Source organism: Polyodon spathula, chromosome 1 (assembly GCF_017654505.1).
Source record: "Polyodon spathula isolate WHYD16114869_AA chromosome 1, ASM1765450v1, whole genome shotgun sequence".
Taxonomy (NCBI): domain Eukaryota; kingdom Metazoa; phylum Chordata; class Actinopteri; order Acipenseriformes; family Polyodontidae; genus Polyodon; species Polyodon spathula.
Genome location: NC_054534.1, coordinates 24,599,737 through 24,618,834, shown reverse-complemented (window position 1 = coordinate 24,618,834; position 19,098 = coordinate 24,599,737). Strand labels below are relative to the sequence as shown.

Sequence of the window (19,098 nt, the reverse complement as noted above, 5' to 3'; positions counted from 1 at the left end):
TGAATAATTAGTAAATGTCATTTTTGCAGAAATAAATTGTATTTGTTTATTAAATCAACAGAGACAAGGTGTATATTTTAAAGGCTGCAGCTGTGCATTGTATCATATGGTGTTAGTGGTTGAGTGAAGTGTGGATTTTATAAATAGTTACTCATTGTTTTGAGTATTCAGTTCATAAGGGAAGCTACAGTAAAACCTGTTTAATCCAGTCTCTCTGCAGATCAGCATCCTGGATAGATCTTTTGGTCCTGACCAAATCTCTAAGAAAAGGAATGCTGTAACCCAGGGTGCACAGCTCTGGGTCTTTGAACACCATTCCAGATTTAAGAGGTTATCGGTTTAATAATTAATTAATTATTCCCTGAATAGAGCAGTAATTGGAACAAATAAATGGGTTCGAATGGCCCACACTGTGCACCACCGTTGTAGCTCCTCTTCAAACGGGAATCTGTCTTAACCTCAACTGAAGTTGTGTTGTTTTTCCATTTTTACTTTAATAGTTTTATTATAAAAATGAAAGTGAGGGGGCGCAAGTGAGCTCCTTGCAAAAGAGCCCGGCTCATCTGCATTCGTAGTTATAGAGCTTTTAACCTGATTTCACTGCCGGGGGTCCGAATCTGTAACCAGAGTGCCTCTTTTACCCTTTTAAAGAACCCACCCTGTAGATCAAGGATGCAAGAAACACTGGGGAGTGGGTGCCTCCAAAATGAGTATTGAAAATGTGTGCTGCATTTTCATACTTAACACTGTATAGGCCATTAAATCTGCTGATCAGCTAAAAGGTAATGTGTATCTTATTGAGTAGAGTTGTTGCTTCAGGTGTAGTTGGCTTTTGTGTTCTAAATTACCCTGATTAACACCAGGCCATTACCCTTTTACACCAATTACATTTATACACATTCCGGAATGGGTTGTTTCAAATATATGTTTCAATGAATGTAATACAAAATGTGCCATTCAAGATCAGGTTGAGTGAAAAGCATTATGTAACACAATTGCTCACAACCTTTCCTTTGCAATGATGACTAATGCTGGAGGGGCTGTAGTGATTCAACAGAACGTCTTTCAAATTCCAATTTACAGCATTTGGTGTTCTATTTTTAGATGTGGTGGATGAAAGAGAGAAATTTTCTCCCTTGTTTCCATTGTACTTGCTGTTTTATTTTCATTTGCAAGTACTTTCCTTGTCTTTTGCAACACGTGCTTTATCATACCATCAGTAACAAATTTGCTTTCTGATGATTCATGCTGAAGTTTTCAATGAGCTGGCCAACCAGAGAGGGTACTTTCCTGACTCGGGTGATCCACAGGGCAGCCCTCTGTGAGCGAGGGATACCTATTGAGGGAGGCTAGACAGTCATTTAGTCATTTGCATTTTTAACAAGGGAAAGTTCACACTCCTTGAATTTGCAAATCCACATTTGTTTTGTCTTTTCACTTACTGATTATAATTGTGACTAGGCTGTGCCATTGTTGAAGTTTCTTTATTTTATCAGATAGTAAAACAGACTTCATGGTAATAATTGTCAGCCACGCCTTGTTTTTGGAATCTCCTTTTTTTGCATTTGTAATGCAACAAGGGGGACTTCTCACAACAGATCTGTGCAAGCTCACTCCTTTGATTAAACTACCATGCCATTGCTTTGACAGGGCTGTGGTGAAGTGGTATAGTTCTTTATCAGACAGTAACATGAGCATTTCCCCTATGATGGTTTTATTCTTAGTCCTGTATAATGTAAATGTGTCTTTTTTTTTTTTTTCCCCCAGGTGGTACACACTTACAAAGGCCACAATGCAGAAGTTCATCTATTGCAGCCATTTGGGGACCATGTGATTTCAGTGGACAGAGATAATGTTGTTGTTATCTGGGATGTACAGTCTGAAGGTACAACTAATTCTGAAATGTTTACTTTCCCACCCTTATTCGTGGTAATAGTAAAAAGTCCAGATACTATAATTATCTAGTTAATTACTGATGTGGTCCAAACTGATGCAACCTCCTTCGCCAAAATCATATTTAGTATATTTTCAAATGCTTGGGGTATTTTTCTTGATTAGGTAAAAAAAAAAAAAAAAAGGCAAATAACTCTTCAAATTGATGTCTCGTTAGAGGTAATGTTCATCTCAAGAATCAAATATAAATTCGGATCTTTTGAAAGTAGCCCACAAAGGTAAAATACAAAATGACAAAATTGAGAACGATAAAACCTTCGGAGTGCTGTCCAGCACTCTTTGTGCTGTATATCTGGTGCCTCCTACTGGACTTTTTATTAATATTCATACCACTTAATGAACATCATTAAAAGCTTATAAAATCAAATTGGTCCAAAGCTTTGGCTAGGACAGGATGATTTGGTAAAACGTTCTATAGTATTTGTGATACACTGAAGTCACTTAGGTCTCATAGGAAGTCTGAGACCAGGGATTTACAAATGTAGGTAATTATTCAATTGCCATTTCTGCTCTTCACAATTAGAATGATCTCCTATTAGAGCAAGTCTTGGGGAAACAAGGTACCTTCTGGATTATTTAATGTCAAAGTAATGTTTTCCCCCTTAGAAATGAGATGTCATCTAAAGGGGCATATCCTGTTCAGAAGAAATGTGTGATCTTGTTAAGTCAAGACCAAATTTTTATATGATCAATGAATATAATGTATCAAAGAAATACACTTGCATCAGTGTTAAATGCAACACTTTATAAAAAGATTTGATGAAAGCAGAAAATACTTTTCAATGAAATCTGTTTGCAAGCAGATATTGCTTTTAGCTGATATATATGTATGATATATTTTTGTCAATGGCATTCATGTTTTTTCTTTCTTGTCCCAAAATTGTTGTATTATTGTTCTTTGTGCCTGTCATTACAGAATGTATTGCCAGGCTTTATCTGTATCCCCCACGTCGTTGTCTCGACTATTATTTCTTGTCAGTGTTGTGGAAACACTGCTGACAGATTCTGATTTCACCCTTCACTTTGACCTGATCTAAGATGATCGCCATTTTGCAGACTTTTTGGTTTCCATATGATAAAACTTACAGCTTTGAGATATTGCCTTCATACTCTGTACACGGTTGTATTCTGTGGCTCTCTGATCATTCTTTTTTTCAAAGCTGATGCTGCCACATGTGCTGGGTTATAGAAATGCCTTTATTCTAAAAGTGTAGCTGACCATAAAATGGAATTGTGGTCATGTAACTTTCAAAAATAATGTTTTAAACTGTACTGTACATGTTTTTGCTTTTTATTTAGTTCCTCTTGCATTGATAACATACTGTAGGCCTCTTTTTATGAAGATTTATTACAGAATGCACTGAGTCCTTTCTAGAACAGAAATATATTTAAATGGTTAACAAGCATATTTCCAGATGCCACATACTTTTATACTAACCATTAGGTACTTGTTGCTGACCAATCAGGTTACCTCCAGTAAAATGTTCTAATATAACCATTTTGCTTTATATATATATCCTAACATATTTTTTTTCTTTGTTATCTTTTCCAGAGGAGTACCTGCAGTTAAACTTTGATAAGATGGTGTTTGCAGTCTCTGCCATAATGCATCCAAGCACATATCTCAATAAAATTCTGTTAGGAAGCGAGCAGGGGGGTCTTCAGCTATGGAATGTCAAATCAAAGTACGTATTTCACTCCAACAAGAACAATTAGCACCTTTCATGCCAATGCATCACAAAGTGCAGTACATGATAGATTAACACTAGAAGCCCTGTGGCAGTCATTTTGGCGGTTTTTGGTTTTAAAATGTAACTTTCTCCAGTCGTGTAGCACACATGGGGCGTTCCTGTACCTTTCTGTCCGTATGTATTAAATATTCTCACAAAGCATAAAACGTGGGAGTGCAGAAGTAAAGGAGATATATTACATTAAACCTAAAAGCCCCAGGAGCAGTCACATTGATGGCCACACAGAAAATAATTGTATTTTGATTATACAGAACGGTATTCTACTTTTTTTTTTTTTTTTAATTTACCAGTCCGCAGTGTGTTTAGCTGTAATCAGATTAGTCTTTACTCTCTGCCTGAGTGCATGACTGACAATCTATTGTTTTCAGTCAGCCTTTTGAAGGCTGACGCCTGCTTGCCAGCTGCGCTGCTTTGTTCAGTCGATTAGCATCGGGACTAGTGAAAATAAATACCACAGATCGTGGAGTATGGAATATGGAGTTAATGTTTTGGATCAGATGGCAGGGAAGTATTCCGTGAAAGCTGGCTCGCAACGGTGGTCTGTTCAGGTGTTTTACAATATATTGGACCTAGCAGCCATCAACTCCTGGGTACTTTACAAAGAGTGCAGGGTTCGACATTAACCATGGTCCGGTGGCCCTTGGCCGGCAGTTATGAAGCACCACAGGCCCGACTGGGCGGTTACATTTATATATATATATATATATATATATATATATATATATATATATATATATATATATATATATATATATATATATAGTGCATATGTCTTAAGTTTCATAAATCCAGGGAAACGGGCCAGTGTGTCAAAAAGCTTCAAATTAATTTAACGTAAGTACGAACTAATCCTAACTTGCCCGCCGCACATCATATTTGTTGTACAGTCAGAATCTGAGACTGCATACTGAAGTGCTGTGTTGGTACTCGTTCCCGCGCAAATCTTTTACAAATCGTGTTTTCTACAACTTAGCAACCAATAAACCAAAAGGAAAGTGCTGAAATCAATAAATCATAAAGAATGTAATTATGAAAAAAATGAAGATGAACATTTAAAGTGGAGGCTTCATTATGACAGAGAAAAAAAAAATGTCCTTGTTTGGCGTCAGTTTCCCAGACTTGCAGATAAAACAGCAGCTTTATTTGTTGTGAATTCAACATTTCATTTACGTCATATCCAGTCTCACAGTAAGATGGTTACTCAGATACGCAATCGAATTGTCTAACTTTTTGATTTGGGATCCATGGTGTTCAGGTCAAAAATGCCATTAACAATCTTTACAGGACTCGTTGGTATCACTCGGCAAGATTGGTGCTGACTTGGGAGAGGCTACACAAGCGGCAGCGCTGTAGGATTGTTATTATTTTGTATTGTGAATGTTGTTTTAATAGTGTTTATTATTAGGATTAGGGATGGGAATTTCGAATAGTTTCCTATTTGAATACACAGGGTGCAACCTTTTTGTGTATTCGAACTCTGGTCCCTTGCACTACCAAGAGTAAAAGGCAAATGCACGTGCAGTAAGCAGACAGCATAACAGTGTAAGCCGGTAAAAGTTTAGCCAGGTTCACAAAGTGTTCAACAATGTCCAAGACGAGATTTCTTCGCTCTGTACCCTATTTCCTTAGGCACAAGTTTTTCCTTTTGTTTACTGAATTAATATACACAGAACTCAATGAGCAGCAACGTCATAGTGTGTATCTCTTCCAATTAAAGCAACAGTAGCATAATATTGCGCAAACCATCAAAGAATAATTGACTGTAGTGTATTCTGAATAAAATAACACCTATCATATAACAACCTAAATATTCAACATCTGTTTAATTCTAACAAATAATATTTATTACATAATCTTAGTGTAAATATTGTAACCTGGCCAAAATAGAAAATACATTCCAACATTACAGTAGTTTAACATTACTAATTACAACTAGCCATCAAGTACTGACATCAGATGAGTCGAGGTCAAGTTACTTATTTTATTCAATAACCTGTAAATAATTAAAAAGAAGGAACACTTGCTATATACATGTTTAGTGGCTGATGTAACATTGAAAGGCTTTGTTTAGCCACTTTCTTTTGAGACATGGGCTCTCTTTGGTTACCATACACAGTTAAAAACATACTGAAAATAAAAAAAACATCTTGAAAAAACATAAATATATTGGGCCAGCTAAAATTGCATCTGGGCCAGTAAAAACACTAGCTCAGTGGCCCGAGGGGTCAGTAGTTAAAAATCTAAACGTCTAGCCCTAGAATGCACGGAGAAGAATATATCAAGGAGAGAATATATTTTACAGTTAGCACAGGAACTTTGCAAAAAGCATTTGGAAGAGAGAGACTGCCAAGTGTGTACCCACAGCTGAAGCTGGCAACCCCGCTGAGAGCTGCAGGAGATGCCAATGCCAGGTTGGCAAGTGAAATTTCAGTTTTATAAATATGTACGTTGTAAACCGATGTCTGTTTTAAATGTTTATTTATTTACATTTTCTTGTTTTAATTTGTAAAATAAATGTTCATATGGGTATATACAGTGCCTATAGAAAGTCTACACCCCCTTGAACTTTTTTCACATTTTGTTGTGTTAGTGCCTCAAGAGTTTCATGCATTTAAATTGCATGTTTACCATTGTACAGGGCTACATCAAATTCACTCAGTTTTAGCACATTTTTGCTGACTGACTCTTTGATTATGTTATTAAGGTTTGAAATAAACTGCGCACTTAAATATTCTCTACCCACTTACGAAAAACATAAAATATATATTTTGATTTTTAAATAATAAGCCCTGGCAGCAGGGACGTAGCCAACATTAAACCAAATACACCGTTGTGCAAAATAGTTTTAAAAAATTGTTCTGTTTAGAACACTTCTGATTAAAAACAAAAAAGGAAATACAAATCAAATTACTTGAACTTTTAAAATTTCAATTTCACATTATGATAAGAAATAAAAGTAACTATATATAATTTCATTCGTACTTATGGTTGTTCATTTTTGTTAACTAACATTTTGTGTTCAAAGCAAAGCAAACCATTTTATTTCATCTCACAAATCCTGACTAATTTAATTACTGTTTGAATGGTGCAGGAATGCCGGTGATAGCTGCTAGCTTGTTGTCTGTTCATCAACAGTTTTCAGCCATTTTAGACCAAAATAAATAGCAATTTTTTATTATTTTTTCAGTTCCCCTACCGCTGTCAGACCATACTTCACGTCCCTCACTCAGTGTTCCGTCACATTGCGCATCCGTTTCTACTGTAAGTGTGGAAGCTGTGTGCATTGTTCAATCAGAAGAGTTCAATGTTGAACATAACATGGATGACAGAAAATAGCCCAGTCGCAAACCAGAAATTTGAAACGCGCTTTAGCAGACAGCAAGCATGTCATTGGTCAGTTGTGAGTGGCGGTTCATGTGTATACTAATTGAAAGTGGTACTGATGACTGAAGTGTATTGAGGCCACGAAAAAAAATTGTTTTCAGCACTTTTTTTTTTTCCTGCGTGGCTAAGCTACTGCCTGGCAGAAATCTTGGGGGGGGGGGGCACGTGACCAGGCGTGCCCCCTCTACGTGTCACCTAAGTGTGTGTGTCTATTTAGTGAATCCGCATTTCCAGGAAGTGAGTTTGAAAGCCATCCAAAATGAGTTGTTTAGCCATGGTAATAGCCAACGGTCCAGCTGCTGTCATTGTCTAGGCCAGGGGTTTTCTTTTGTTGATAGGTGGTACGCAGGATGACTCAGAAATGCACGAATAAGAATCAAAGTAAAAGAAAATAATTTAACGGTATTCTCAAGAACACTGTATAATTGTTTCTTTGCTTAGCAGCTCAAAGTGAACCGCAGATAAAAACAAATACACAATCTATCGCTTCCACATTTTCCACCTGTACGCATGCACGATTTCGATTGAATGGCTTTTATATAGGTGAAGTAGGTGTCTGCCGATTGTGCCTATGGAGAGCACTGTGTCCTGCTCCATGATTTTTTTTTTTTTTTTTTTTTTTAACTTGTCCACTTGTCCCATCAGTGAAGCAGTGTTTCTTTTTTTTTTTTTTTTTTTTTTTTTTTTTACAAGTATAAATGCTCCAGTAAACTTAATAGTAGGCTAATCACAACAGTCATACTTTGACGTTTTTTGTTTCATTTATTACTGTGGCTGCATTTTAGTAACAGCAATAGCAGCTGGTTGATTATGTTGTCGGTGTTGGAAATGGATGCGTTTCAACAGAGATTCACAAAGATTTGTAATGTTGTTGAAGCTGACACCCTGGGATCCTTCAAGGAGCTGATTGATGAGATTCTGGGATCAATAAGCTACTAACAACCAAACGCGCAAGATAGGCCGAATGGCCTCCTCTCATTTATAAACTTTCTTGTGTTCTTATTTTTTCTTGCATAACAAACGAAGGAAGAAAGCACAAAGTGCAAAGCGTCAAAGTTATATAGAGTTCCTTTGGATAATTATGCTAGCTTTAAAACAGTGTGTCATTGTTAGGTATTACAGTTTTATCTTCAGGTTATGTTTTTGATGTTGTAAATGTTTTAAATGGCACGCATAATTAGACTGAGGTGGGAAATAAATGGTAATGTGAAACATTTACAGTGCAGAATATTTTGTATTAGTATAATGATTTGCCGAATAGAAAGCGAATGAGTGTTTCCAGAGAGATTCCTAAATAGTCATTTAATTACGTGCATCCAAAGACGTATTAAGTTCTATGAATTAAGCCTTCTGTTTGATATTCTGTCTTAAACCAGCAGTTTGTCAGTCCTAGACCTGTTGTGAAAAATGATATGCTAAATACAAAGGGAAAAATGTGTTAATCAGATTATTCTGCCTTTTGATGCAACTGTCATACCATTCAGTGAGTGAAAATTCTAAAGGGTACTTTAGCTGAAACCTCCCGACTGTAGGGATACACGCAGGGGTAATGTGACCCAAGGCTTCACGGCAGTATTGAAGTAATTACTGATGTGGACTCAACAGATGACCTCCTTCATAAAATCGTATTTACTATGTTTTCAAATACTTGAGGCATTTTTCTTGATTAAGTAAAAAAGCAAATAACTTTCTAAATTGATGTCAAGTTAGAGGTACTCTGCATCCCATGTATCAAATCAAACTGTTACACTTTCTCAATAATAAGGAAATGCCAAATAAAAATGGTTTAGAATAGTGGTCTACATAGAGTAATAGTTTGCTGAGGACTAGTGTTTGTGTGTTGCACAGCTAGTACTCATTTTACCAGTAGCAGCCCACTGTGAAAAAAGATAAACTTGCTTTGAAAACAGTCATTAATCGCTTCGAACTATTAATATTCTGATCTGAATTGGAAATGTGTGTATTATTAAAGAAAACAAATGGCTCCTAATGAGTTTTTTTTGTTTTTTTTTATGGAATATAGTGTATAAGCTGAGATATAGACAGATATCTAGTAACACTAAACCAAACGTACCATATTTTTGAGGACTGGTAGTACAGTTCAGCAATCAACCCTGCACCCTGCTTTTCAAGTATTAAACTGCATAAACAGTTTCATGTAACAGCTGGATCTTTTGGATAAGCACACAGAGTAGTATTCAGAGATAACATTTAATATAGTAAGCAGTCCAAAGTATGTAATGTCTCTAATTGGGATTAACTGTGTGGCACTGATGTAAGCACCAGTTTGCACATATGCGCAGTTTTCACTGAAACCAACTAAAAGCAACATAATTAAAATATCATCTCTTTTTTTATGTATTTTTGTATAGCAAACTTTTGTACACATTCTCAGGCTGGGGTTCAGGAGTGACAGTACTTCAACAGGTGAGTGGTCTACTATCTTATTAACAAGCTAATCTAATGTCATTTGAGTCATTCCGTGACAAATCGGGGCACCTAAGGGTCATTTTAGCACAGCACTGTCTCGGAGTAATGTTTTAGTCTTGGAATAAGCCCTATTTGAAGTGTTGTTTTTGATGTACGCTTACAGGCTCCAGCAGTGGATGTAGTAGCAGTAGGACTTGCATCGGGGCAGATTGTCATTCACAACATAAAGTATGACGAGTCATTAATGAAGTTTCAGCAAGACTGGGGTCCAATTACAGCAATATCCTTCCGCACAGGTGATACAGCAAAGGAATACTGTTACAAAAATTGTGAATTTAGGTCTGTGCAGAAAATGCTTTTAAGTAACATCTGTTGTATATATTTATCAGTAGTCTGATCTGTTTTTATTTTGTTGCCTGTATACAATATAGATTGTAAGCCTAACTACTAATACACATATTTGGCATCACTGGCTGAAGTTTGATTGTGTATACTTTACATGTGGAGAACAATGTTGAAAGCCAGGTTGATGTCCCAATGTTGTTTTATTTATATTTTTAGATGGTCATCCAGTAATGGCTGCTGGGAGCCCTGTTGGACACATTGGGCTGTGGGACTTGGATGATAAGAAACTAATCAGCCAGATGAGAAATGCTCATACAACAGCCATCGCAGGGATGACGTTTGTCCATGGGGAACCACTTCTGATTACAAATGGTGCTGATAATGCCTTACGGGTATGTGCTTTCAAATACAATTGTGTTTCTTTGAGACAAAGCAGTTTCAAGATGACATTTGTACCCATATACCGCTGCTGGTAGTAGTAGCAGTGTAACCATTAAGCCTTTAAGAATGACTGCAGCTAAAACTACCTTAGTGCAGTATTGTAAGCAACTATGAACTATGTAAGAATATTGTCGGCAGTCGCCCATAAAAAAAAATATATATATTTTAGTGTAAAATGTAACTTAATTTTGAGGAAACTGCAGCTTAAATAGCTGCTTACACAATTACTCAAACAAAGTGGACATCCTAACAAAAATAATTTTATTCATTGAAGTAAAATAGAAAGATATTTACTTGTCACCTTTTTTGTACTTTGGGTCAGTCTGAATATCACTTTCACTGTTAATTATTTTATTACTGCATTACATTACACATAATGTAATGCACTAATGAAAGGTTCAGCTGCTGTTTTTTTGTGTAGTAATGCTGAGAAGTAGATGGTATTTTGTAATGCTGTTAAAGAACAAACTAACATTCTCTGCAGGAATTAAGTGATTCATCTATTGTATACCAAATGGGAGACTTGGGCAAAACCCTTTAATTTATGTAAAGGTTTAATATTAGTCACACAAATGCCTTGGTCAATCCATTAGCATTCTAATTACTCCTGCCCTTCTTAGAATTACAGTCTGTTTGATCTCTTCTAATAGACCGAATGTATCGATGAATTAGACCGAATTTAAGCCATCTGATCAGAAGTATTGCTTTGAAAAAGAGTATTTAGGTTAATTTGTTCTGAATGAAGTAAAGTAAGTTTTTTTTTGTTTGTTTGTTTTTTTACCTCAAATCCAATTGTTGGCATTAACAAAGATTAAGAGAAACAAAGTACTGTAAGTGTCTGTGCTTCATCTTGATTTATTGATTGGACCTGGAAGATTAAGATTTAGTCACAGGTCGTCCCTCGGCCAGTACTACCGCCAGCCTAAATACGTGACTGTGTAGTGTTACTTGATTGTGGATTTACATTGACTTCTTAAAGCAACTTCTGTTTGATAATATCCACAGATAGATCATATTGGAATATTTTCAGAGGAATCACCGTTGGATCTGTGGTTATCCCTAAATTAACCCTTAGAAGTAAGTGGTTGATGCAATCCACAGTTAGGGTTTCCCAGGGTTGTAAAATGCTCTTAAGATCCACAGTGGCTTATCCCCGCGGGGTATAAGTTGGTCAAATAAACCTCTTCAGTAAGGGATGTACTTGTATGTTTTGGTTCTTGGACACTCATGATGAGATTATGTGTTGTCTTGAGCAGGTGTGGGTATTTGATGTCCCGGGAGGTGGTGGCCGCTTGTTGAGAAGCCGCATGGGACACAGTGCTCCTCCTACCAAAATACAGCACCATGGGCAAAACGGGCAAAACATTCTTAGTGCTGGTAAGTACAAAAAGCAGTTCACTTAAGTGTCAGTAAGGGATCAATTGATGGGTTAAAATCCTGATAAGATATGTATTACAATATATGTGATGGTCCCTACTTTTTACACTTGTAAAAACCTAATTGAGACAGGGGAAGCATGTACCCATTCTTCTACGTATTGTTCTAGTAACTTGTATATTAAATTAAAGATGTACCCAGTGGTAACTGTATAAAGATGATTGCTTTTTGAAATGGCAATCATTTTGTTGTAGATAATTTAAAAGTATTTTCATTCCCTGACCAATCAGGGGGCCGTTCATCGCATCCATGAAAGGGAAGATTTTTGAACTTCAGTTCACTGTGATCTATGAGAGGGAAACGCCTTGACAAAGAGCTAGTATATTGTGCGCACCCCAGCTACTGTAACAATACATGTTGGGACATTTTGTACAGAAAACATCAGGCATTTAATTTGAAAAACAGTACATGTATGAAAGTCCAAATAAAAATGTACTTTTGAAAAAGTAACATTCCAACCTTTTTCTATTCAGGTCAAGATGGAACGTTGCAGTCGTTTTCTACTGTTCATGAACGGTTCAATAAGAGCTTGGGACATGGTGAGTCCTTAGTGCACTGAATACTAGCCTGGATAAGTTTATTAAGTTTTTACATGTGTCGGTGTATACAAAGTTACGCACATGAGATTGGAGGTACTGATGAACTGCTCTTCGCAGAGCCCATTTCATGAGAGAATTGCTTCAGTCTTTTAAATACAGATTTCATTGGCATAAGTGCCATGCAAGACATGTAATGTATTTCTGAATCAAGGAAGTATTTTTAGAGAATGAAACTTGGTTAGCTAAGGTGTCTGTAACAAATATATTTAATTAACAGGTTCCATTAACAAAAAGAAATCGAAGAGGAAAGGACTTCAGTATGATACCATGAAACTCCCTCCCATTACTGCGTTTGCTTCAGGTATTCTCCCATTCATTTGTAACATCTGTTGATTTGCTTCACCTGCTGCATGGGAACAGATTGGCACAAACTGCCCATCAACTTGATTTCACAGAGTCAACATTACAGTTCTTTCAGTTTAACATAAACTGCAACCACAAGAAAATTATGCCGTTTAAATGATGTTATTAGCCAACAGAAGAGTTACTCTGGTAAACTATGTAACATTATATGAAACATTTTGCTTTTCAACCCTGGAAACTAATACAGTAATGTGTTTTTTTTCTTTTTTTTTTTATCATAGTTTATTTATTTACTCAGACTCCTATAGATACCAGCATCTTTGGACTAGAACAACTTTGGTGCAAAACATGTTTATTATATGTAGTTTTCTGGGAATGTTAAACGTTCCGTAATTTTAATTGCTCAGCTTTGCTAAGAATTCTGACTAATGTGCTTTTCTTACCAATACAGAAACGGCACGCCAGAGTGATTGGGATGGTATCGTTGCCTGCCACAGAGGCTATCTTATCGCAACAACATGGAATTACCAGAAGACATCTATGGGGGCATACAAACTGGAGCCAGAGCGATTCCACAAAGATCGGGGATTGAATGTGCACGCCACAGTACGTTTGGTTGTTTTTTCTGATCCTGTCATCTTACATGCTGCACGCAGAGATGTGGTCTTTGTGATAGGAAACAGCCATATGGTAATTTTCCACTTGTTACTGTTGAAGTGGGCTGTATTTCTGATAAAGTTTGGACTACTTTATTGTGGATTTTGCTTCCGTAGAACTTGTGCAGTGTGTCAATGGGCAGAGAAAACGTTTCTTCCATCAACAAGTTTAAAGTCATAGTGGTGCAATTTTGAGTTGATCCACGCCATGAGAAAGCCAGAATATACTTAAAGAAAGAGGGTTTGTACACAGATTATTAAGTGGTTGTAGCTACCAAGCAGTCTCCTAAATCTTGCCCAGCATTCACTTCTATTCACTATATAGGTTTCAGATGCGCAGCTTGGAATTAAAATAAGATATTGCAAACATATATGTTCGTTTTAAAACCTGACTACACCAGTTGAAAGAAAGTCAGTTTGCTTGCTTTGTCTCCCAGGAAATGTTACTGTTTTACTTCTTAAAGCATGTCAGTCATTTGGTCATGCAGCTGATTGGTTACTAACAGGAAATAATGTCATGAAGGGGTGGGGACAGTTTCACTCTCCAGACCATCAGTAGCAAGGCCAGCAAACAAGAGCGCAGTACCAGAGACTGTGTTTTAAAAATTAAAATGCATGTTTGCTAAAACCAGATTAATTTCAAACCTACAGGTCTGAGACCTAAGTGGTAAATTGATGTGCTTGGCTTGTCAAATTTTATAGAATTATTTTGTTAGCTGCAATCACTTTTTGGGATGAGTAGTATCTGTGGATGAAATACAGCTTGTGTTGAAACTAGCTGGAAAAGTATGTGCTCTGAACGAAACCTCTTTTAAAAGGTGTATCACTAATTTCTCTTATGAAGATCATTTGAGTCCTTGTTGGCAGGGAGCACTATGGAGGATGAATATGGCCGTACCATTTAGCTCTCACTGGGCTGAGCAACAGCAACAGGGAAAGAACTAGTCCACTCTAAAAGCCCCAACCAATACCAGGTGACCAGCAGAGCAATAGCATCAACTTCGAGCGAATAGATCAAAGCTGGCCACCAGCAGTAGTATGGATGCTGCAGATATATTCACATAGTTGTTAAATGCTGTTATCTGTTTCTGGCACTGGTTACATCTTCATTGTTTAGCTTGCTCTGCCCTTTTCAGTGGCCCCAGTGCCTATACAGTTATGGTGGGTTAATTGTTTAAAGATGTGGGTCTGTCTTATTTCTCAGTTTTTCTTTTGTTCCCTATAAGGCTGTGGATATAACATCTTGTGGCAACTTTGGTGTGGTAGCACTTTCAACAGGACACATTGATGTATATAACATGCAGTCAGGCATGCACAGAGGTCAATATGGCAAAGAGAAAGGTAATAGTTTTAATCACATTCCTGGCTATATGTGTGGTGTTTTAAGTTGGCAATGAACTGAATCGTAAAATGTTCCTTTAATACCTACACGTGATATTTTTAACAAGCATGTATAACAGTATTTGTAACTGTACTGATGTGCATATGGAAATTATGGAAGGTGAAGAAACAGTATTTTTTCCAGCTGTAGTGTTCCCAGTTATCATGGACTCCCCAATGTATAGCAAAATGCAGGGACAGATGAAAAGCTTTAAAAATGCTAAATATTACAAGAGGACATTTTCAGCTCGAAATACATAAACTAACTAATTAACAGAATATCTGAATGTAAGTTGGTTTCAACATGAACAGTGATAATTTACTGTAACCTGAACATGGATGCCATGAGAAGACTTGCATTTATTAACTTTTTTTTTTTTTTTTTTACCATTTTGGGTAACTGGCTATATTGTAGAAACATTTTAGTACCATTTAAGACTGAATTAATCTGTAGGTCAAGCTGGACTATGTAGCCACTTTACTATTTTTTATTCTATGTCAAACATTTTAAAATCTCTGCAAAGCGGAACTAGTTAAACTGTGCTGTGCAAATTCTTCTTTCGGCACCATTGCCTTGTGTACTGTCTTTGTTCTTCAGCCCATGAAGGTCCTGTTCGAGGGGTTGCTGTAGATGGGCTAAACCAGCTGACTATCAGTGCTGGTGCAGACAGACTCATCAAGTTTTGGAAGTTCAAGTCTAAGGAATTGGTTCACACCGCTACACTGAGTTCCTCTCCTGCTTCCATACTTTTACATAGAGACAGGTGAGCTGAACAGTTTCATACTGGCTGCGGATTATTGTTACACACAGTACTGTGATGCAGTATATTCAACCACTCCAATGATTTGTGATGCCCTTCCTGGTTAAATATAGTTGTATTCCTGAATAGTCCATCGATGTTCAAAAATGTCTATGTGGAGTATTTTCTCTTAATTTGAATGGGTTTCTGCAGCTAAGACCAAGCCAGGCATCACATTTCATATTGTACTGGTGTTGGCACTATTACAGAAACTCATATTTAGGGATACAAATGATGAAATATGCACATTAGTCATGGCAGTCACCAATAACATTGTTGTGTGAAATTTAATTACTTTAAATTTAAAAGGAAGTTGATGTGGAAGTAAATAAGGCAATTACTTCACAGAGTAATTTTAAAAGGTCCTTTATTATTTCACACACACACACACACGCAGTTACATACACAGATGCTATACTGCGAATAACTATATCCCTAACGGGACACAACCCAACAAGGTTACATACAAAGATTATATTAATCACAGATCAATACAATCCATGAGACGCAACTGAACTAATTCTTACCCTTCCAAGCGGATCGGGAGAGCCCTTCGACCCTGGTAAGAGAAAGCAGCTGTCTCCAAGAAATTACCGAGCAGGACTGCGCGCTAATCCTCACGGCTGACTCTCATCAGAGCAGAGGAGAACCCCGTCCTTTATAACTTACCAAGTTAGGCTTTTGCATGCGAGAGAGTAATTGGCCAGATCACTCCCTCGAGGCTCGGCCCTCTGAATAAACTATTCCTTTCTCTAGAACATTCTAACCAAAACAACTTATATAAACGTGACAAAAACAAGTTATATAAGATATGGGGTTATTATAGGGCAAGGGCAAAGATGAACTCGAACGCATTTCTAGAACTTTCTAAAACACACTTTTTCTTATTACAAACATTTACACCCTTTCCAAAATGACCACTTCAGTGATATCAAGATGCTTAGTCAGAAACTGATGTCATTGTGCTAAAATGGGAAGCATATTTCCCAAATCCAAGCAGCACAAAGCAGCACTGCTGGCTCATCATTTGAGTCACAGCACCCTGAAGTAATCTTTAACATTTTGACAATATAATAATTACTTATTTGTAGGGCTATATTTTTTTTTCACAGTAAAAAATGGCTTATTTCAGTCTAAAATAGGTATTGCAAGATCTTTCATGGTTTTAAACATATTTATTAAAGCAGAAAAAAATAGCGTTGTCACATTCAAAATTGATCATGTTCTCCAAGAATTATTATACAACAAATGTTTCTAAATAATTCATTGCTTGCTTGAAAAACAGGAAGTGCTAAATTGTAGAATATTATTAATTTCTTTGAAAAAACATTTGATCAAACAAAATAAATGTAAAAATAACAAGACACACATGAAATGTCCCCTTCTTATACTGGACAGAGCAATCTTTAGCAGAAATATTTCTAATCTTTGAAGCAGTTGGTGTTTTTTTTGTAGAAAGACATCTGTTTAATGTGTTCAATCATTTACTGGAAGCAAACTAATCTGGCTGCCAGGTTGCGAAATGTGATAAAATATGTACAGTACCAGTAAAAAGTTTGAGTACACCTGCTTGAAACCAGGTTTTTCATGATAATCTATGCTTTTAATTGTATAAACTTGTCTATAAACACTTAATATTTCATTATATGATACGTGTACTTATATAAGCTGAGGATCATAAGTGAATTGCATTAAAAAATGTAATTTTTAAATGAAAAAGTAAATCTTGTCAATTTCAATGAAATGATCACCCAAAGCACTGGGATTTCAGTCTGAAGCCCGAGTCAGTTAAAACTCTGTAATGTGTATAACACGGTGTTAGAACACTGGCCTAAGTATAAAAGTGTCTTTGTTAGATGTTCTCTGAGTTAACTAGCATGTTACCTAATGAACCTTTTGTCACCAGTTATTGTTAACAGGTGAGGTTCCATGATTACTATAAATATAGGTAGCATAGGCACACGTTTGTCATTGCTGAATGTAAGGGAGCAGAAAATGGCAAAATACGCTCAGTTAAGCAAAGAAAAGACTGTAATTACTTTAAGAAGTGAAGGTCAATGTTTAAGACAAATCGCAAGAACTTTTAGTGTCTCTAACTGCTGTGGCCAAGACCATTAAACGATTTGAAGAAACTGGCTCTCATGAGGACCGAACAAGGTCAGACAGGCCAAGGGTGACCTCAGAATCAGAGAACAAGTTCGTTCAAGTCCCAAGTCTGCAAAACCGGCGAAAATACTGAAATACAAGCTCAGCTAAATGCTACTAGAACTACAGATGTTTCAACATCAACTGTTCAGAGGAGATTGCATGAAGCTGGCCTAACTAGAAGAACTGCTGCAAAGAAACCATTGTTAAGAGTGCAGAATAAGAGGAAGAGACTTGCCTGGGCCAGAAAACACAGAAACTGGACGTTTGAGGAGTGGAAGTCGGTCTTATGGACCGCTGAGTCAAAATTTGAAATATATGGGTCCAACCGTCGTATTTGTAAGACGCAGAAAGGGTGAGCGCATGAGTTCTGCATGGGTGGTTCCCACTGTCAAGCATGGAGGAGGCAGTGTCATGGTCTGGGGTTAGTTTGCTGGAGACAGAGTTGGTGATCTTTACCAAGTCCATGGCAAGCTCAGCCAACATGGCTATCATAGCATACTTCAGATGTGTCCCATTCCATCAGGATTACGGCTAGTTGGACAGTTCTTCATTCTTCAGCAAGATAATGACCCGAAACACACCTCAAAGTTGTGCAAGAACTATCTGGCGAAGAAGGAAAGTGAGGGACAACTCAATCGAATGACCTGGCCTGCCCAGTCTCCAGACCTCAGTCTCATAGAGCTTGTATGGGACGAACTGGACTGAAGAGTCAAAGCAAAGCTACCCACAAGTGCCCTACATCTCTGGGAATTGCTGCAGAAGAGCTGGGAAGACATGCTGGGTGATTTTCTGCTGAAACTTGTTAACCGAATGCCTCGTGTTTGTCAGGCTGAGGGAAAGGGTGGCTATTTTGAGGAATCCAAGATTTAGAGACAATTTTCAATTTTCTTGAACATTGCTTTGATACTCCTTTTGTTTTGTATATTGTAATATGTGTTTTCATTTTCAAGTATTTACAGAAACGTATACGGCGTAAAACATTGTCAATTATGAAAAAAACCTAGTTTTCAGCAAGTGTACTCAAACTTTTGCCTGGTACTGTATATTTACACTTGCTTCTGATCTGAGAATTTTCATGCAGGTATTTTAATTTATTAAGTTGCACTTTTATTTTTACCACTTTTGCAATGTCTGGCTTGGGGTTCCGTCTTGTATAACGTTATTGTTGTACTTAGACACCGAGAGATTGACTAGTAAGTAAACGGATGTTAGCTGCTATTTGGTGGTGTTGATTTTGGTGTGTATTCTGACATTTCTTGTCAATGTTTTTGTTTTGTTTACAGTGGAATGTTGGCCATTTCTCTGGATGACTTCAGTATTAATATTATGGACATTGAAACAAGAAAGATAGTTAGAAAGTTTTCAGGACATCGAGGACAAATCAATGATATGGTAATACACCCTGTTTTATTTTTGTACTTAACTTTGTTTGTGCGTTTTATTTATTTATTTATGTATGTATTTATTTATT

The 19,098-nt window shown here is 36.9% G+C and overlaps 1 protein-coding gene across 1 annotated transcript in view; it reads left to right on the top strand.

Moving 5' to 3' along the window:
* LOC121315929 (WD repeat-containing protein 36-like) overlaps positions 1-19,098 on the top strand; it is a 46,843-nt gene that overhangs the window by 19,063 nt on the left and 8,682 nt on the right. Inside the window, exons 4-15 of the mRNA XM_041250547.1 lie at positions 1,768-1,885; positions 3,506-3,638; positions 9,461-9,515; positions 9,682-9,814; positions 10,080-10,255; positions 11,561-11,681; positions 12,215-12,280; positions 12,558-12,641; positions 13,095-13,249; positions 14,526-14,640; positions 15,278-15,443; positions 18,911-19,019. Of these exons, the coding sequence (XP_041106481.1) occupies positions 1,768-1,885; positions 3,506-3,638; positions 9,461-9,515; positions 9,682-9,814; positions 10,080-10,255; positions 11,561-11,681; positions 12,215-12,280; positions 12,558-12,641; positions 13,095-13,249; positions 14,526-14,640; positions 15,278-15,443; positions 18,911-19,019 (1,431 nt within the window). The remainder of the gene's footprint in view (positions 1-1,767; positions 1,886-3,505; positions 3,639-9,460; positions 9,516-9,681; positions 9,815-10,079; positions 10,256-11,560; positions 11,682-12,214; positions 12,281-12,557; positions 12,642-13,094; positions 13,250-14,525; positions 14,641-15,277; positions 15,444-18,910; positions 19,020-19,098) is intronic.